Here is a 21,354-nt window from a genome sequence, read left to right as displayed (position 1 = left end):
TCCTCATCATTTAAAAACAAAACTCCCAACATGAAAGATCTCTTGTTTTAGAGGAAAAAAATGTTTTCTCTACACAAATCCCCTAGTTTTTTAACAAAAGTAGACAACCGTGTTGTTGTCAACACAATGATTTGATGAAAGTTTATTCTAACAAACAGTACCTGAAAGACTGACAGTGTATTAAAGAAAAGAAAAGCATATACTCTCAAATTTTGTTTTAACAAAGATAAGGAATCCATTATTTCTTACTATAAGAAGCGTTTGAAAAAGCACAAAGACCTGATTACCTTCAATGGTCTGGAAGGTATCCTGAGCTCTGCCCAATGGTGTTCTCAACTTAGAGAGGACAGTGAACTGTGCTGCCTCCCAAATAGCCCACTGCCAAAGGACAGCATCTGTCTTTAGAAGATTCCGGGGAATTGTTGATTGGTCACGCTTATCCAGTCTCTGGCAGCTATAGAACAATCTTTCTAACCAATTGTCCTTCCTGGGAAAAGCAGTTTCATATTTAACAGATAATGACAACTTCATTAAAAAAAAAAATTTTTTTTTTGCCAGGGAAATGGGAATAGGAGACTACAATTTTTTCTACCTCAAAAAGGCAAAACCTTTAACACTGAGAAGCATTACATCCCTACCTTTCATTGTCAGGAGGTCTTTTACAGTTAAAACAGGATGGGGTATGGTGTGGATGGGTTATTATGGTAAATGGCTTATGATACTTCAGCTATCGGGATAAAACACTCATTGCAACTAAGCATCTGCAGAATGGCTATGTCCCTAGGCCCTCCCCAAAGCATTCATGACTAGGTCAGACCAGTTAACTGTCAAACACATTTCATCACTTAATTTCAAAGCCCATTTTTGTTTCTTCAGATACTATCTTCAAAGCAATTCTTCTTACTGCTGAAAATAAAAATAACCTATTTAGGAAGATATCCCTTTCTACTCTGCCAGTCCTGACATATTTTCTCCTCAAAATGGGCATAGGGTCAAGATATTCAAGAATATTTAAGTTACTTTTGCACATGAAGGAGTTAAGGAAAATCTTACCCTGTTCTGTGAGAATTCCCATACAAAATAAAACTAATAACATCAGAGAAATCTTGTGGGTGGAATGTGTTACTTGGTGCTTTGCTCATGTGACTTCTTAATGCTAAAGAAATCTCTTGAATTTCTGTGTGATTGTTATTGCTGTAGGAAGAAAATAAAGTCACTACACAAAACGTTTTAGTTAAAAGGTTACTTCATACTGTAAGTGGGCTATTTACTTGGTAACTAAGTGTAGAAATAAAAAAATAAAACTGAGACTTCAAAATAGAGATGTTACAACTGAATATTAACTTAATCAAAAACAATAAAGATTACACTGAGTTTCCAAATAACTAAGCTACTAAGAAACACATTTTGGTACTATATAAATTATTCAGTACTTATTATCATGAGCTTCTAAGTTTATAAAAAAATATAAAACTTTGTTACTTTCTTCTAGACCTGCACAATTTGATGCTCTGACATCTCTTCAATCACTAAGAGGTACCATACAAGATGTGACATTAATTCACTAACAGGCAATTTATCACTTCCTAAAGGACTACTAGGCAGTCAAAACAGTAGGATGTTTTTGTTCCAACACAACTATTATACCTCAAAACAACATCTAAAGGAATTGACTTCAACAGCTTTCCAAATGCTTGTCGAATACGAGTTCCACTATGGACAAGTTGAACACGGCAAACATCAACACACCTACAAAAAAATGAAACAGATAATACAAGTGTGAAAACAGCTTCAGGCTATTAAGACTAGGTTCAGAAGACAGAATCTTTAGTCCATACCTCTGTAAAAGATCATCTGGCAATGAAGAAGACAAAGCATGTAGACTGCTGCATGCTTGCAGACAGATATTCACATCTTCAACAAGAGCTATTAAAAATTAAAAGACACTTTCAGCTTGCCAAAAGATTATATGCCCGTATGTCATAAATTCCTGAACCCATCCACTCATTCAACAAACAGTAAGTGCCTACCATGGACTAGGCCCTGCTCCTGTCTAGATCCCCTGCTGGCAGTAACATTTGGGAAAATGAAACATTCAACAAAACCCACTTAAAGTCAAGAGTTGTCACCTCAACCATTTTCTGAAGGAAATTTTAAAAGTATACGGAATGTATAAACATTCACATAAGCTTAAAAATGTGACAATCACTTAAAAACAATTTACATATTAGGAATAAGAAAAAGTTAGAGTGCCTGGGCGGCTCAGTCGTTAAGCATCTGCCTTCGGCTCAGGTCAAGATCCCAGGGTCCTGAGATCGACTCCCACATCGGGCTCCCTGCTCAGCGGGAAGCCTGTTTCTCCCTCTCCCACTCCCCTTGCCGGTGTTCCCTCTCTGGCTGTGTCTCTCTCTGTCAAATAAATAAAATCTTTAAAAGAAAAAAAAAAGAATAAGAAAAAGTTAAGACAGATTATGCGATTATGCATCTGTCATTGAGATAGGAATTATACATTTCATGTTACGAAAATGTTCAAGTGACTATTTTTCTCTCATTACCAAAGATCGCTTTTAAGTGTAGATTAACAAAATTTTTAAAAATCACAGAATCTTACTGTTGGCTAAAAGGCCTTTGCAAAATTTATGGAAAGACGGAAGAGAGAATAAAGGTGCATATGTTTCAGACTTCTTCATTAAAACAGCCACTTCCAAAGCCCAGGTCATTAACAGTTTCCTGAAACACAAAATATCCAGTTGATTTTATATTAAAAAAGAAAAGAAAGAAAAATATTAAAATCTATTCTTCTTGGGGCGCCTGGGTGGCACAGCGGTTAAGCACCTGCCTTTGGCTCAGGGCGTGATACCGGCGTTCCGGGATCGAGCCCCACATCAGGCTCCTCCGCTATGAGCCTGCTTCTTCTTCTCCCACTCCCCCTGCTTGTGTTCCCTCTCTCGCTGGCTGTCTCTACCTCTGTCAAATAAATAAATCTTTAAAAAAAAAAAATCTATTCTTCTTACATTACTTTGCTTTTGGTTTCTTTAAATATCTCAAGCAAAAGGAAACAAAAACTGAAACTACAGAAATTCTTTTGTCAAAAAGTTGCATGCCTTTTAAGAAAATTTCCCCAAACTAGAATAAGTTGTAGCAAAGAATATAAAAAACCTCTACAGATACAGTCTTCTACAAAACATTGCAGGGAAGGGAGGTTTAATTTAATCTTGGGGGGAAAGAACAAGAAATCCTAGACTAAATAATAAAGCCTATCTTGAAGTGTTTCATAGTGAAGCTGCTCCACCCTACTATCTCAATAATCTGGATTTCTTATCCTCAAATTACATAGCTAAGTTAATAAAAGTTAAGAACACTTAATATCAGGAAATATTATTTAGTTACCTTGTATCCTGGTTAAGATTATCTTTCTTAAGCAGTATTCCCAGGAGATTCAGTATAATTGAGAAATGTTTTTTTGTAGCTGTAGTTACAGTACTAATCACAGCTCCATCAAACAAAGATGGGGACGAAGAACTAAGACTACTAGATATAAAGTGATCGTGCCTGGAAGACAAAGGAAAAAATCATCTTTTATCTTTAATTAAAAAAAGGAAAAAGGTTAATTCCCAAAGTCAACACGTATTTTTAAAAATCTATACTTTTCAAGAGCCCATCCTCCCCTATAAAAATGAAAAGAAGAAAAACCAAAAAAGCCCTGTTTATAAGAAGTACCTGTACAGTACAGTACCTGGTACAATGAGAATACAACGTGTAGAGAACGGCGTACTGAATGGCAGGGAAGTGAACAGCCAGGTCACCATGCACAATCATCAGATTCTTACTCAGCAGGGCAAAGACAGTTGGAGATAGCGCCCACATCTGATGATGTACAAAAGAAAACAAATGTTTGGCCCCCCCCAAGATACACGTGAGCTTATCCCTCAAAATACGTGTACACATTTTAAAAGTTAAAATGACAGGGGCACCTGGGTGGCTCAGATCATGACCTGAGCCAAAATCAAGAGTCAGACACTTCACTGACTGAGTCACCCAGGTGCCCCTGAACTATACACTGTAAGTGGGAATTGTATGATATTTGAATTATATATCAATAAAGATTTTTTTTTTAGAGAAAAATAATAGGGGCGCCTGGGTGGCACAGTTGGTTAAGCAACTGTCTTTGGCCCAGGTCATGATCTCAGGGTCCTGGGATCAAGCCCCATGGGCTCTTGCATCTCCTGAATTTTCCATATACTACACACGGCGAGGTGCCCTGTCCAATGAGAAAAAAGGCCCATCTTGCTACTCTTAAGCCTTTCCCACCCTTCCCTTTTCCTTCTGCTGCTAATATACTCCATTCCCCTGACTGCCCCTTCCTGACCCATTCTCCCTGTTTCAAGAGTGCAAGACAAAAAGCCTCCTCAAACCTATGTACAATGTGAATTCCTCAACAACAAATTTTAGGGTCTGAGTAGAGTTTACTGTACACCATCAGCCATGACTAGCAGTGAGAAGGAAAAGCTACTTGTGGAGTGACACAAGGCAATCTGATCAGGAAAGTATGCAAATCTAAACATCAAAACTTGGGGCGCCTGGGTAGTGCAGTCGTTAAGCGTCTGCCTTCGGCTCAGGGCGTGATCCCAGTGTTCCGGGATCGAGTCCCACATCGGGCTCCTCTGCTGGGAGCCTGCTTCTTCCTCTCCCACTCCCCTGCTGTGTTCCCTCTCTCGCTGGCTGTCTGTCACATAAATAAATAAAATCTTAAAAAAAAAAAAAATCAAAACTTGACTTTTCCCTCCCTTCTCTTTTAGACAATTTTATCCCTTAATTATATCCTATTTTTTTTATTAGAAGTAATGTATTCCAATCCTGCAAGGTCTAACAAAAGGGAAAAAATAAACAAATTAAAGCAATAATTATCAATCAAAGCAAGGTCACATCAAATTCCTTAAAGGGAAGAAATACTGATTCTTTTCCCAAAAGAAAAGAATATATGAATATTCCTAAAGAAAAGTAGGCACTCAAAAAGGAAGACCATATACAAGCACTAATGTCAGTGAAGAGGAGAAAAGCAGGGAAGAAGGAGCTGTGTATTAAAAGAACTATACAAATCTGAGCTGTGGAAAATCCTGATAAATTTTTTATAAGCATGCTAGAATACATAAAAATTCATAAAAGACATTTAAAAAAAATAAATGTAAAAAATCTTATAAGTGTTGTCAAGGAAAGGAAGGGGAAAGTGAAATACAACAGTAAGAAAACAAACATTCCTGTCAATTTTAATGATCCAGGCATGTCCGACATATGGCAGCGTGGTCTACAGTGGAGATACTGACATAATAGTAGTAAATAACATAGGTAAACATGCAATGAAGAGAGGCTTAAGTGAGAATAAAACAAAAAAATGCAAGTAAAGACTCACCCCAATTAGTGAGTTTTTGGCATTTCCAATTGTAGTCAGGGCACTGAGGTCAAATATAACTACAAATTTTGCATTGTCTACATTGAATACGTGATTTTTAAAAGCCTCATGTTTTATTTCAGAGCAGGCATCAGGAAGTTGTAGACTATGCAGCAGGTTGTTTAGGGCACAAGTCATTTCCCCCAAAATTAACTTATAGGCAGTCTCCAAAACAGGAATATTCTTCAGGCTGAGCACTGCTTGATAAACAGCATGGGCTACAGCAACAACCTTTAAAGAGAGAATTCAGGAAAGTGATAATTAAATGGAAAATAAAATTACTAACTGCATAATGTGATGGTACAAATCAATTTTAAGACCAATAAATTAATTCACTGCCCAAAACACCAAAGACCTAAATTTTTTTTTAAAAAAACTAAACTTAAGGAACCTACATGTGTAAGTTTATAAAAATCTTCAAAAACTTTACTACAGAGTCCTCTAAATTAAAAGTTCTTAAAAGTCCATTTTTTAATAATGGCCGGTATCAAAACACACATAAAAAGAGCAATTTATTACAATTAGGTTTCCTCATCTACTGTAGTGGTTTTGACTGGGAGTCAGTTGAGAAGTTAATAATGAAATTTATGACATACACAGTACTTCTGAATTTATAACTTCATAAATATAGCTGCTTGTTTCATGAAATTTTAAGAAAACAAACTTAATAAAAACAAATTATGGAAATCTGAAAAGACTACCTGGCACACCAGTAGGACAATCAACAAATACTAAGTTAAATAAATCATTTAATCACTGTATTTTGAAATATTTATCATTTCACTCCATTTCATTTATGTAGCCTAGTAAGCAACTTGAGTCAACTCTTCAATGACTGAAGTTACCAAAAGTCTTCGTCAATGCAATACTTACTTCCTTCTCTTTATGGTAACGCAAAAATAGTAGTTTAGATGATGGTATGAACAGTTTTTCTACAAATGATGATGGCAGTTTTGTATTTATCTGTTCAACAATCTAAAGGAATAAAATAAAAAGAAGTGAGCTACCAAGACACAACAGGACATGGGGAAACTTTAAATGCACCAAGCAAACTGAAAGAATCCCATCTGACATGTACACACTATGATTCCAACAATACGACATTCTGGAAAAGGCAAAACTATGGAGATAGTAAAAATATCCATAGTTACCAGGGATTCAGGAGGGATGAATAGGTGGAGCAAAAGGGATTTTTAGGGCAGTGAAACTATTCCGTATGGTACTACAATAATGAATACGTGGCACTATTCATCTGTCAAAACCCACAGAATGTACAATCCAGGGAGTGAACACTACGGTAAACTATGGACCTCAGTTAATAACGTGTCAATATGGCTCATCAGGTATAATAAATGTACCACACTAAAGCAAGATGTTAATAATGAGGGAAACTGGGACACCGGGGTGGCTCAGTCAGTTAAGTGTCTGCCTTCGGCTCAGGTCATGATCCCAGGGTCCTGGGATAGAGTCCCACATTGGGCTCCTTGCTCAGTGGGCAGCCTGCTTCTCCCCCTGCCTGCCACACCCCCTGCTTGTGCTCACACTCTAACAAATAAATGAATAAAATCTTTAAAAAATAATAATAACAAGGGAAACTATTGTGGGAGAGGGTATGGGAACTCCATACTTAAGGCTCAATTTTTCTGTAAACCTAAAAACTGCTCTGAAAAATATCTATTAATTAAAAAAGTAATATATCTAAACTATATTTTAAGGCCTCAACATTACGACACTAAAATGTCTAGATACCTAAATAGGATACATGTATCTACACTTAAACATGGGAATTTTTTTACATTGGCAAAGAGACATATAACTTTGACAGAAATGTTCAGCAGAATATCACCTAAAATTTGCTTTAAAATAATCCAGTTGAGGGGCGCCTGGGTGGCACAGCGGTTAAGCGTCTGCCTTCGGCTCAGGGCGTGATCCCGGCGTTCTGGGATCGAGCCCCACATCAGGCTCCTTCGCTAGGAGCCTGCTTCTTCCTCTCCCACTCCCCCTGCCTGTGTTCCCTCTCTCGCTGGCTGTCTCTATCTCTGTCTAATAAATAAAAAAATAAAAATAAATAAATAAATAAATAAAATAAAATAAAATAAAATAATCCAGTTGGGGATGGAGGCACAGCTAGGAAGAGGCAGAGAGTCAGAGAGGCCTAGATGAATCCAGATGGAGCATGTGTTCCTAATTATAGAAATAGTATTAAGTACACAGAAATTAATTAGACTATTCTGTGTTTTTTGTAAAATATACTTCAAAATGTCCATAATAAATGGTGGAAAGGAGGAAGAATATTTATGGGTAAGAATAAAAATTATAAAACAAGTTTCATATGGGAAACAAAACATAACAAGGTCTTTCAAAATAGTTATCAAGTACCTATATAATATTTATCAGGAATACTAAGTAGTCTTATATGAAAGACAATGTTTCATCAAAAAAAAAAGAAAAAGAAAAAAGAGAAGGAATAAAAGCTACACTGACATGAACACTAAAAGTAAACAGATAACGGAGCAAAAGCAAACTAAATAAGACTAATGCACTCCTTAAAAAAAAAAAGGCCTTCATTTCTTCCATACTAATTTAAAGTTAAGGGTCTGAATAAACAACATATTAAAAAGCAACGAAAAAGAATTCACATACCAATGTAAGTAAATTCAAGACTGAGATGATATAATCTGTACCGCAAGTCTGGCAGTTCTCCAGTTGATCTAATCCATATGTAATGACCATGTCACAATGTATAGTCATGCTAGGATCCAAGCTGCCGAGCAAAACACCAACACACTCATTAGCAGCTGTCAACACAGCCTCAGAAAAAAACACTTGGTTTGCAGCCGTCACACATCTCATTACTCTGTATAGAACCTGCAAATGGGGAAAACAAGCAGCTTTTTAAAAAAATTCACATGCTTCCACAGAGCAAGAAAATAGTTTCTATTTAATGCAGTTTCAACTGAAAATTAACTGCCTGCCTTGTCAGTAGTCTAATATTCTAGCTCTCAGTGGCTGAATAAGAAGGTTATCTTTAGTAAAATATGCAAAAATGATCTTGCCTTAAAAATTCTAAAGTAGTATTGTGACAGAAAATGGAATTTGCCATCCTCTATTTCCGTTATACCCAATTTCTATCACCCTCCCTCTCCCAGCCACAGTGACCAAGTGGCTGAAGCTCAGAATTTTTATATCCACGAAATACACCACTATTTAATACAGTAACATTAAACACAGGAATAACCTGCCATGAGAATAATCTTCCTGCGAAAAAGCACTCGGGCTTTTGGTTATCAATCTTTTAAAATTAAATATCCAAGTCATCTTAGCTTATGAAAGTTCATGTACTGATGGTCTCTTTGGAAAGGTTAAGTCTCATTCCTAACATGAACCTATTTGAGGATTATGAAAATCACTTAATTTCAAACCAAAAACCCCACTAAACTACAATAGTCAATATTAATGTACTAAATTTCTAATAAAAATAAGTTAAGAAAAAACAAAGTGATACAGTTTATTTTTCTGTAATATTCAACAATCACTACATATAGGCTTTAAACCTATAGATTAAAAAGGCCTAAAAGACCTTCATACAAGAATACATTAAATATATACTATCCTGGGAAATGATTATTTTCTTTCCTCTTGTTTTACGTCTAAGTTTATTGTCTTTATTTCAACACTGACACAATCACCAAACCACCAACTTTTAGAAAGGAATGAACAAAATGAAGATACTAAATCATCTTGCTCCAGTTTAAAATATCAAAATGCTGGCTTTAATTATCTTCAGGATCTGACATTTCCCTTCAAATACACAATTAACCTACCAAAAATTACATATAAAATTAATATCCCATTTTATTTGGCAACGAGTTCAACAGAAATAAATGAAAGTTAGACTTGTATCCTAACAGTAAAATTTTAATCATTTAATATTTTATGACTGTATCACGCATGTTTCTGCCTTCTTATTTAAGCACAGTACAGTCACAGGTTCATTTCTCATGTCTATCAAACCGAGCCACTCACTACTCTGTAATAAAGTACAGCTAATGTTTGGGGCTGCTGCGGTGTGGTAATCATGCTGCCTCTTATAACTGATCTCAGACTACTATATACTTAGGTTCTTATATCTTTATAATCTTGGATATCAGACTATCAAGTTGTTTCATCCTGTCATGCTCAGGAAAAATTACTTGAGGCTTTCTCTACAGTGTTATTCTTAGTATGTTGAAAAACGAAACTCAATAATTAAAAAACTAAAGTAGTATTTTTAAAGAAAGATTTTAAAAGGATGTAAAAAAAAATGAATCTATGAAGGATCTCATGAGAAAACACTTACACATGTTTTAAAATGCAGTGTAGCCTTTTTCTCATACAGGGGAGGGGACAGAAAGGGGATGGGATACAATAGATTCTCTACTTTTCTGGCAATTTAAGAAAGTAGCCACATATGTACCTACTTACTAAACAAATGAAGGATTAGTAACATAGTTTCACTAGGTAAAGAAAAAGAAGCATTTACAATACACAATTTTATTTTTGAATGATACTTAAAACTCCTAAAGACACTTACATCTGTTACATATGCCTCGGTAATTGGAGGACCCCGAATTGGGCTGAAGCGTTCCCCGATGCTCCTCACTACAGTACTGAACACTCGGAGAAGCGCAGCCAGCTTTGGTAGCGACACTGATGGAGGAGGAACATCTTCATCCACTGACTCCCCAGAGGCCACATGGCTGAGGTCCTAGATGTGTAATCACAGCACTCTTATTTAAGTAGGTCATTGTTCAAAACAAACTCCCAACTTTTAAGTCAATTAACTTCATTTTTACGAATCAGAAAAGGAAATGTGAGGGGCTCCTGGATGGCTCAGTTGGTTGTGTCCGACTCTCAATTTTGGCTCAGGTCATGATCTCAGGGTTGTTAAGATCAAGCCCCGCATCAGGCTCCACGCTGGGCATGGAGCCCGCCTAAGATTCTTGCTCTCCCTCTACCTCTGTCCCCCATCACCAAAAAATAACATGACATGACATGACAAGACATAAAATAAAATATAATCTCTTAGAATAAGAAACATGAATCTAAATGTAAAAGTAAATTATACTTCACGAATTAACAAATCTATATTTAAATAAGCCAAAAGTAACCTCAGCAGATTAAGAAGATAACTTCTCAGGGCGCCTGGGTGGCTCAGGCAGTTAAGCATCTGCCTTCAGCTCAGGCCATGATCCCAGGGTCCTGGGATCAGGTCCCGCATCCAGCTCCTTGCTCAGGAAGGGACCTGCTTCTCCCTCTGCCTTCAGTTCGGGTCATGATCTCAGGGTCCTGGGATAGAGCCCTACATTGGGCTCCTGCTCAGCAGGAAACCTGCTTCTCCCTCCTTGTGGGAATGCTCTCTCTCTCAAATAAGCAAAATCTTTAAAAAAATAAAACTAGCACTGTTTAAGATTTTTGTTTTGCTCTTAACTGAAATTTTAGAAAATAACTTAGCTTTCTACATACTCACTTCAGCATATGCCTCCATGTCCTCTAGAAACTGACCAAGAAGAGTGGTAGAAAATGCAAGATCAGCTACCCAAAATGGCTCCAAACTCTGCAACCACCCTAGGAATCATAAAAAAAATTCAAGAGTAGAAAAAACAAAAAATCCAAATTAAAAATTTGTATCTAAAAGCCTTGTTTTAAAAGTTATCTAGTTTTCAAGTTGCGTACCCTTAAAAACAATGCCCTATTTCATAAAATTAGGACTGTTAACTGTTCAACATGCTGATCATGATTAACTGATATCTCTTCTGATGCTGCAAAAATGAACAGTCTCCAGAAATTAAAAGTGATTCTTAGTCCTTATTTTTCAGCAGATTTAATATCCATATTGTCAATATACACAAGGCTTGGACTAAAATGCCACAATCTGCCACCAGCCTGGCTTTCTACTCCAGAACCCCAACTACCCACCAAAGGTGTCCACTCATCCCCCCAGTGGAAATGGGTCAGAGCCACTCTCAGTGGTACATCCTATTTTCAGAAGTCCATTGCACCAATGAAGCTAAGAGAAACAATAGCACCTGAAACAAGCTGAGGAGTCCAAATGAGTCGTGCTAGTCATTCACTTAAATCAAAAAAATAAAATAAAATTTATCATTTAAACAGTTCCCCCAAATTAATTCATTTGTTTATTTTTTTAATAACCAAGAAAACGAGTCACAAATATCCAGGATCTTTCATTCTACACTTGAGATTTGCCACTGTAGTGTCTCCTGCCACCAGCACACACAACAAATGATTCATGATAAGTCCTTTCAATTTCTCGCAGGTGCAACATTACAATCTGTACTTACTCTCCCCAACCTAATACTAAGTACACAGTCTTTCTCTAAAAAGATAAATTCTGCTAACAAGTAATGTTCATTTCTAATAACCAAATTACTAGGGCGCCTGGGTGGCTGTCAGTTAAGCATCTGTCTGCTTTTGGCTCAGGTCATGATCGCGAGATCCTGGGATCAAGTCCCATATTAGGCTCCTTGCTAAGCAGGGTGCCTGCTTCTCCCTCTGCCTACTGCTCCCCCTGCTGTGCTCTCTCTCTCTGGCAAATAAATAAAATCTTTAAAAAAAAAAAAAAGAAAAGAAAAGAAAGAAAGAACCAAATTATTTCTGCGAAGCAATTATTTTTCTTGCATTACGAAAGATATAGTATTAACAGCTGGACTTTGAGGAACCAGAGCTCTTTCCTACAACATTTAAATAACTGGCATATGCTAAATAACTTACCAGACACCTGCTGTGTGAGCGAAGGTTTCTGAGTATGATCTATATGCCATCCAACTAATATATCAACTGTATCCTGGGTAGAAACAAAGAGAAAAGAGCTAATCATTTTAAGGTCTAACTGTTACTTCTCCTGTGGACCATTTCAGATTAAGAAATCCTAGAGAAAGCATCCGCGTTCTACCTATTTGACAGTATACAAACTTAGAAAGGGAGAGGGCAGGGCAAGAGAATAATGGAACTCTGTTTATGACCATGAGGAAATGTTTTTCCTTTAAATATTTTAAGGTATTAATGTCAAAAGTACAGATGGTATTTACAAAAACAATATTACCGCACCATTCTATCCTGGATCTCAAGCATCACTGATTATACTCCAAGAAGCAGAAGCCTTGTTTTCTCTCTGATTCCCAAGGTCCTTAGACACACAACCAATCCTTCATCCCATCATCTGAACAGAGTCAGGGAACTCACCCTAAAATTAGTGCTGAAAATATGAGGGTAACATCGAGCCACCAATAGAATGCACTTAACACATTTGCAAAGTAATTCTGGTGTATCCACATTTTCAAGAATGGACTGTAGGCTGGTCATCACAAGCTAAAAAATAAAAGTTATAAACCATGAATATTCAACAAAACAGGAAGAAAACAAGCATGTTGGGTTCATTATTTAAAGTGGCTTTATCTTCGGCTCAGGTCATGATCCTGGGATTCTGGGATCGAGCCCCGCGTCTGATAAGCAGGGAGTCTGCTTCTCCCTCTGCCCCTCACCCCTCTCGTGCATGTGCATGCCCTCTCTCTTTCTCTCTCTCTCAAATAACAGATAAATAAAATCTTTAAAAAAAAAAAAAAAGGTGACTTTATCTAAAATTGATTATGATACCAAAGAAAAGAAAGTCTCCAGTTTTAGCTCAAAAATAAGTTGAAAACATTTCATTCCACCTTGAATAGGCTGAAAATAAATACTGTTTCTCCTTATTTAATGTCTCTTAATACTATTCCTAAGTAATGTCTATTCACATCATTCCTAAGTGCTCTCTTTAATACCATGGACTTGATTAAATTTCAAGAACAAAAATTAAGATGTGCTTGGAAAACTTTTCTTTAAACTACCACAACTACTTTCCAATTCAAAATTTACAGCAAATTTTATACAATCTATGCTTTAGGATATTAGTACTTGCTTAAATTTGAATGACTTAGAGAAGAATAGCATGGCCCCAACACATGAATGACAGACATGCAGGCTCCTGTTACCACTATATATAGATCTATTTTTTAAACAAATACATGGCATGCCACTGATAGAATATTTTGCAGCTGTTAGAAACCATTTTTTCCCAAGAAGGAAGGCTCTTCTTTACAAAGAACAAAGTTATTACTACAGAAATAAATGCTAGAACGGGAAAAGTACCCAACATTTTGCAGAGCCAATGTTATAATCTATTCAGGCACAGAATATGAATGCGTGCCGAAAACACTGAGTGAAATATAACTAAAAAACAGGATATTCAGAAGGTTTCAAGGTATCATGCACAGATTACTAATTACAAAAGGAGAAAAACAAGCTTCCACTACGGTGAGATTCTGGTGGTCATCACCTCAACCAGGTGATCAACTCTTCATCTCTGACAGGAAGACAAACCGAAGTTATGTGCCTGCTGGTGTGATGCAACAGTAAGAATGAACCCAGAAGTATTCGTGACCAAAAGGTTTAAAATCAGGAAAGAGCAATCAGACAAACCCAGAAAGTAGAACATTCTACAAATAGGAGGGACAAAAAAGGTATGAACTGTTCTAACAGAGATTAAAGAGGCACAGCACCAGACAATACACAAGTCCTGAAGGAATCCTGGATCAGGTAAGACAAAAGCTATAAAAGATATCCTAAGGGCAGAAGTTTGAATATGGATTGCATTATGTAATAAAATTAATTTTCTTAGGTAGGACAATAATTTTGTTAACTAAGAGAACAGCCTTATTTTTAGGGGATTGTGTGTTGAGGCATTATAGGGTGAACTGTCATGACGTGTATAATTTATTTTCAAATGGTTCAACAAAAAAGTATGCACGCCTATGTGTATAGAAATAAAACAAGTGTAGCAAAATGTTAATAACTGACAAATCTAGATAAAGGATATATGGGTATTTATTATACTGGTCCACCTGTTTTCCTGTGGATTTGAAATTTTTCAAAATAAATATTTGGAGAAATGTTCAAAATATAAAAATTATGCGAATAAGCCCAATTTGGTGTTATGATATTTAGTTATGGATAAATTTCTGAATCTTTCCAAAAATTTTTCATACAACCTCTATAATCAAAATACGGATTTTTAAAAAACAGACTCTAACTACTAGTAAAAGTAACTTAAGCAAAATAAAGCACATCACGAATTGTAAAGAGCACATATAAATAAAAGATATCTGATATTCTTTTTTTTTTTTTTTTAAAGATTTTATTTATTTATTTGACAGAGATAGAGACAGCCAGCGAGAGAGGGAACACAAGCAGGGGGAGTGGGAGAGGAAGAAGCAGGCTCATAGCAGAGGAGCCTGATGTGGGGCTCGATCCCGTAACGCCGGGATCACGCCCTGAGCCGAAGGCAGACGCTTAACTGCTGTGCCACCCAGGCGCCCCGAAAGACATCTGATATTCTAAAAGCACATCAAACCCTCATTTTTAGTAACACTATTACTTAACAAAAATTTAACTGCTTGTAACTTTGCTCAAAATTAAGTTGAGAATGATCTTTTAATATATAAAAGTGAAATAAAGCTCAGTAGGGCTGGTTTTCATTTATACAAAGTTATTTTATATAACTTAGAATAAGGATTTTTGACATATTATCAAACCTAAAAAGGCCTAGAATGAGTTGTGTTCAGTTTTCGTCTCCCTCAGAAAAGTCAAGTCCCCTCCTATCCAGCTGTCCTCACCGAGTCCCTATTTTCAAATGTGCAAATGATTTGGGTACTAAACAAATTCAAAGGAAAGCTTCAAAAAAGTGAAAAGAGAAAAATCTAACTTACTTTAAGTCTACCTTTAATTTGTATCCTTTAACTCAAACTCAGAAAGAGAAATGTTATTTATATCATATTTACTATCAGTAGATAACCCCTATACTAAGTTTCCTTTTTCCAAGTTCCTCTCCAAAAACATTGCTAGAAAATTGTTAAGGACAATTTTCTTCCCAAATGCATCAATTTTCCCCCTCATTCTTACCTGCATTACCGATGAAAAGGCTTTCTTTTCTCCTACAGTCTCTAATGCTTTGTAGGTGGCACATAAGTAGAGGAGTTTAACTTCATCTTTTGCAGATGAGCTAAATTTGCTAAAAATCCATTTGAAGATCTTCTCAGCCTCATAGCTCAGAGAAGCACAAAGAAGACCAAGACAGCAAGCTCCCTCCTGTCTCAACTCCTGAAGCAATTTGCTACTGTGTTTATTTCAATACAAACAAAACAAAACACACAAAAGGTTTAAGCTTTCAAATATGACAAGAATGACACATTTTACAAAAGAATGTCTTCAACGATTTTTTAAAATTTTTCTATTCAGACTACATAAAAGATTGAAATTTTATCTTTGAATACGCTCATTACTCTCTCTATCCCACAGTGCCCAAAAGTACCTTTGTTAGACATTAGATTTTCTTTTACAGAATCAACTATTCACAAGCAGTAAGGAAAGGCCCAGAAATACTAAAAACCAGGCTTCAAATTCCATCTCAAGCTACATTAAATAATCCACAAAAAAGGGCAGCAACAAGGATCAGATAAAACACACCACAAATAACTACATACAATGTAGTGTTCAGTAGGTAAGGACTATAAACCAGGAAATGGTACTAGTTAAAGCACAACAAACTTAACAGGATAACAGCATTGATTTAAGTATATTAATAACTAACTATATAAAATGAAACCATCAAAAAGCAGTAAGGTTCATGACCTGCTGAGATGAGTTTTTGGTGCTTTCCAACACTGCAATTCTTTGGGAATCCCCATACGAAGAACAGACTGCACACCTTTGTGGAGAACCCCAGTAGCCTCGTGGAGCAGGTGGTCTGAATCCACTGTTGCCCAAAGAAGGAAGCTCCCTTTCACCTCTATTCTCTAAGCAGTTTCAAAATTCTCTAGTTTACAAAAGTTAATCGCATTCATTCATGCCTGCATTAAGAGTTTATGGCATTCCACAAGTCAATGCTCAATTACTAAGTCATGTTGAAAAATTAGGAAAAAAAAAAAAGAAAAAAAAAAAGGCATTTCCTTTGTAGTGGATTCCATTTGTATTCAATCGTAATTAACATATAAATACTTTAACACAGATAAAAATGGCAGGAGAACCCAGTGAAACATTAAGAAGATATTCATAAATGAAGCCACCAATGGGTTTATCTTCTTGCATATTTTTAAATAATTTCTAAAAATTTATTTTAAAGTCTTAAAATTACCCACTGGTTACTTACCTTTCATTAAGCACATCATGTACAGCAGCCAAGATATTATCCAATTGTTTAACTAGTACCTTAAAAAAAAACACATGTATAAAAACTTCAAATTCCTATACTTTCAAAAACACTGTGTACTTTTTAGTTGTGTTCCCCTCCAAATTCTAATCAAACAGCACACCTTCCTTTTCTTATTATTCCCAGTCCCCAACTAGCAAGGAGTGTTACAAGTTTCGTTTCAGATTCTGAAAGAAATTTATCCATTCCTATGTACTGCCATGATCATCAATGAAAAAAATAAACTCAAAAAGCTTGTTTTAGGAGCACATGGGGGCTCCGACAGTTGAGCACCTGCCTTCCGCTCAGGTCATGATCCCAGGGTCCTGGGATCAAGCCCCGCATCGGGCTCCCTGTTCTGCAGGGGGTCTGCTTCTCCCTCTTCCTCTGCTCCCTGCTCCTGCTCTCTCACTCACCCTATCTCAAATAAATAAATAAAACTTTTTTTAAAAAAGCCTGTTTTATTTACTCTGAAATGCATTAAGAAATGACTGGTGGATGAAGAGGTGAAGAGATAACATGACAAAGCAACATGATAAAATGTTAATGACAGAATTTATATGGCAGACATATGATATTCAGTATCAATATATATTTGAAATGTTTTCAAAAATTTCATTTGCTATAGATTTGAATATTTTCACAAATAAAATATTATTTGACTCACCATACCATTCTCATTAATTTTTGCCTGCTCTATGTCAAGTTCTTAATTTCACATTAAGATAATTACTCAGAGTGGAGAGAAATTTGTAACTGCTCCTGAACTTTTTTCTTCAAAGATTTTTTCCATTTATTTAGCCCTGGCCACCAGACCACACCTACCCATGAACGAAATACGTACACCGCAACCCCAATTTCACATATGAAAAACAAAGACATAATCTGTCCTGGCATACAGAAAACAAAATTCTGAGGACAACAGAACAAATGTATTAAAAGGTTAAAAGCATTTTATTACAGAAGACACCAGTGTGGATCCACCAATGGCAGGTAAATTACGCATCAGGGTCATCAAGTTCTCAACCATTATAATATAGGCCAAATTAACCTAGAATAAGGAATCCCTGTCATTTTTCCTAAGAAGCAAAGCTTTTCCCTTCTTAAAAAACTCCAGATAGCATTAACTACTCTATTATGGAAATATAAAAGTTATCAACATTTCCATACTGTACTCACCAGCTTATTTTCTGGTTGCTGAATAAATTCTTTCAACTGCTTTACAGTAGCCAGTCTTCGGTCTCTGTCGTCTTCCCGGGTGATCCTCCGAAGAAGATTCGACAGTCGAGACTCATCAGAATAAGACATCGATCGCTCTGTGAAAATAAACACGTTATCTATTGAGTATAAACACAGACACTTTATAGCCCAAATATCTTAAAGTACATCAAAAATCACAGTCCACTAAACAATAAAACTTCAACTGAATGCAGGTCCCATCACACTTTTTGTCACTATAAGCCTAATTCCAGCAGACTGCTAGGCACAAAGCAGACCCTCAAAAAAGATAAACCTAAGCAAACACCTCATTCCAGAGGACCGGATGAGAGAAAAAGAAAGGCTTATAAATTACAAAAAAGATTTGTTCCAAAATCTTTTCAACATCCAGGTAAAGAGCTGAGTACAAGTAAGAGACGTCTACAGGTTAGGGATAAAGTCTCAACCAGGCAGAAAGAGGCTATATGCTTTTATTTCTCACTTGGTATCCAGTGGAGGGCACATGGTATCCAGTGGAGGGAAGTCTCTTGTTCACATTATCATTATTTTCCTAAGACAAAGTTTTTGTGAACTGCAATCAGACATTCAGTTCAACAAATGTCTAATTACTACCAACCATGTGCAAGGCATGATGCCACCAGGGAAGTGGCAAACCAGAACTGCTCTGCCCTTTATTTTTTAATGACAAAAACAAGCAAGAATGCTCAAACAATTGCCAATAAAAATATACTTAAGTACTAAATTTTTTTTTACATTTTCAGTTGTGCTATTTAATGATTAACCAATGTACAGTAAAAACAAACCACATTAAAGGGTCTGATAGTTTCATTTCTCTCTAAGGCATGGAAAAAAATTAATAATAAAAGAAATTACAACACATCTGAGAGAAGGAAAATGATTTCTTTTTTTAACCCCTAGGCCAATGAGTATTTCAGTAAAGATGGACACTGAAAACATCATTAGGTTACAAGCCAGGAAATCTAGGCTCTATTTACAATTCTGCCACTAGTAAACTACTTAACTCTGAGCCTCAGAGGAGAAAGAACTGGACTAAATAATCTTTGGACTGACTTTCCAGCTTCTATCGTACCAAAGTCAAGGGCTTCAAACACTTTTAAGAAACAGCATACCCTTTGACTAGTGGGACCATGTCTGAAAATTTATCCAAAAGAATTCATTTTTTAAAAATGAAAAAAGCCATACACACACACACAAAAGCAGCTATGTGCACAAAGATATTCACCAAGATACACACAACATGCCCATACACACACACACCTTGGAAGCAAATGGTCATGAACTAAATGTCCAAAGAGTGACTATATCCAACAAAGTATATAAATCAGAAATCCTGATTCCATACTTAGCTTTACCAACAAAATACATTTCTCTTTTAGAAAACTAATGATCTTCATTACCTCTAATCACCTGGCATTCAAGGCACTTTACCTATCCAGTGAGGCTGTGTTATAAGGCAGAAGGTGGTATCAGCATACTTAAGAAAAGCACCCACTCCATTTATACTCATACCCCCTACAGACCCTAGAGTTCAAGGACTTGCTGCAGGAAGACCCCACCACACACTAGACATTCATTATCCACTATGATCAGGAAAATCATTTCTTACCTAGTATTCTAATCTTACCTAGTATTCTAATCTTATTTTAAGAGAATTCTCTAGAAAGTATACTCAAAAAAAGTATTAAAACCTTTCCTGTGAGAATTTGGTCTAAGAAACAGTTTACAGGAGAAAGAATGCAAACAATTATCATCGGTACACGTTTTTCAACTCAGAAGTAAACGAACCAACTCATGTATGCAAAAGCATTAGTAAGCAATACAGCGTCCAGGAAACAAAAGGGATACAGGTGTTTGTGGAGGCATTTATGACTGCACCCCCCCCCCCCCCCCCCAGTTTGCCCAATCTTACCCTGTGATTTCCTCATGTCTTTGATGGCTAACGCACGACTGCCATGCTGAATACTGGTGAACTCAGGGCTGGTCACATTATTAACCCTCAGCTCTTGCCCCAACGACTTCCGACCATAAGTATTTTCCCCAGATCCTCCATTGACACTGTAGCCACCTAAAAACAGCAATATTTACATTATTTTAACAGGGCTCTTTGCTTTATTCCATCAATTCCTGATAGTTCAGGATCTTACTACCTATCTACAGCTCAACCAGCCTTTGCTTCTCCTCCTCTTCCCTTGTGCTACCTGCTTTGAAGTCATTTTGATTTCATTTTGTTCATCCATGGAAGATAAGAGAAATGTAAACTAAATTAAGTCAGACTTTGCACTTTAAAAACTTTTAGAAGCCTAGAGGAGAGATTATAGTCAGAAGACTTCAGCCTTTGTGATATTTTGGATGGCAAGGAAGCTACCTATATATATTATAATGTACGAAAAGAACATTTTAAAAAATTTTTAAGGGGTAAACTGAATAAGTTTCAAAAATAGCACTGTATTTAATATTTATATTTTAAGCATATTAAAAGAAAGAAGTACGGGAGAAAAAAAGAGGGAAAGACGAAGCAAGGGAAAAGCTGGTAGGTTAAAAAACAAACAAACAAAAAAACATGCCTCTAACAATAAAAGAAGCACATATACCCTTTTCGTCATTCTGTATGTCAGTGTGGACTCTGGTATCATCGTGCCTTTGCCGAGACACCACAGCTGAATTTGAAGGTTGCAGTCCATAAGAAGAAGACCCACCCCGATCTCTGGATGAAGAATATTTTAATGTATCTGGGTCGGCTGATGCACTATCAGTTCTGTAAAGAGAGAAGAGTATACGATTAAACTTTAAACAAATATTTTCATAGCCCAAACCATAAATCTTTTATTCAAGCCTCTCCTACCACACTAATTTTTAAATTATTACTATTATAAATAAGCACTCCAATTACTAATAAGTCTTTCAACAGGGAAGGGATTGTCAATGAATGAAATGCCAGCTTTTCAGCCCCTTCTATTCTACAAACCCATTCAGAAATACAGGTAACTACCAGGATTAGAGTGACCAACTCATCCTGCTGTGTTCAAGGGTTACCAATTTTAGCAATGAAAATCCCATGTCCATGGAACCTCCTTCAGTCCAAGGCAAACTAAGACAGCTGGTCACCCTGGTCCAGGATTCTCTTCACATGATTTGATAAAAGGAATCATTCTTCCTCAGCTCTTCTCCCAGGAGAGGTTAATTAGTAGAAAAATTACAGTCTTCCCAGTCATAAAAATAAAAAGCACTGGCAACGTATGAGGCAGGGGCAATGTGGCATATTCTCTCTCTCTCTCTCACCTGAATTCTTAACTTGATTATTTGGTGGGAAAGTAAATTACAGAATGATATTTGAAAGCAAGCTCGATAGGATATAAAAACACATTAGCTGGAAAGTAAGATTATTTTA

General features: G+C 36.4%; 1 protein-coding gene across 1 annotated transcript in view; it reads right to left on the bottom strand.

Annotated features, from left to right (window-relative positions):
* Positions 1–21,354, bottom strand: part of SMG1 (SMG1 nonsense mediated mRNA decay associated PI3K related kinase) — a 98,051-nt gene that overhangs the window by 49,866 nt on the left and 26,831 nt on the right. The window contains exons 2-20 of the mRNA XM_040635268.1: positions 20,558–20,721; positions 19,876–20,031; positions 17,907–18,043; positions 16,689–16,747; positions 15,443–15,656; positions 12,692–12,817; positions 12,221–12,293; positions 10,959–11,056; positions 10,023–10,196; positions 8,093–8,317; positions 6,323–6,424; positions 5,411–5,680; positions 3,737–3,867; positions 3,391–3,552; positions 2,612–2,730; positions 1,839–1,926; positions 1,648–1,749; positions 1,054–1,194; positions 288–487 (exon numbers count right to left, since the gene is read on the bottom strand). Of these exons, the coding sequence (XP_040491202.1) occupies positions 288–487; positions 1,054–1,194; positions 1,648–1,749; positions 1,839–1,926; positions 2,612–2,730; positions 3,391–3,552; positions 3,737–3,867; positions 5,411–5,680; positions 6,323–6,424; positions 8,093–8,317; positions 10,023–10,196; positions 10,959–11,056; positions 12,221–12,293; positions 12,692–12,817; positions 15,443–15,656; positions 16,689–16,747; positions 17,907–18,043; positions 19,876–20,031; positions 20,558–20,721 (2,741 nt within the window). The remainder of the gene's footprint in view (positions 1–287; positions 488–1,053; positions 1,195–1,647; positions 1,750–1,838; positions 1,927–2,611; positions 2,731–3,390; positions 3,553–3,736; positions 3,868–5,410; positions 5,681–6,322; positions 6,425–8,092; positions 8,318–10,022; positions 10,197–10,958; positions 11,057–12,220; positions 12,294–12,691; positions 12,818–15,442; positions 15,657–16,688; positions 16,748–17,906; positions 18,044–19,875; positions 20,032–20,557; positions 20,722–21,354) is intronic.

The sequence above is a fragment of the Ursus maritimus genome, unplaced genomic scaffold (assembly GCF_017311325.1).
Source record: "Ursus maritimus isolate PB19 unplaced genomic scaffold, ASM1731132v1 scaffold_2, whole genome shotgun sequence".
NCBI lineage: Eukaryota > Metazoa > Chordata > Mammalia > Carnivora > Ursidae > Ursus > Ursus maritimus.
Note: the sequence above shows the minus strand (reverse complement) of the source record. Positions and strands in the feature narration are given on the sequence as shown.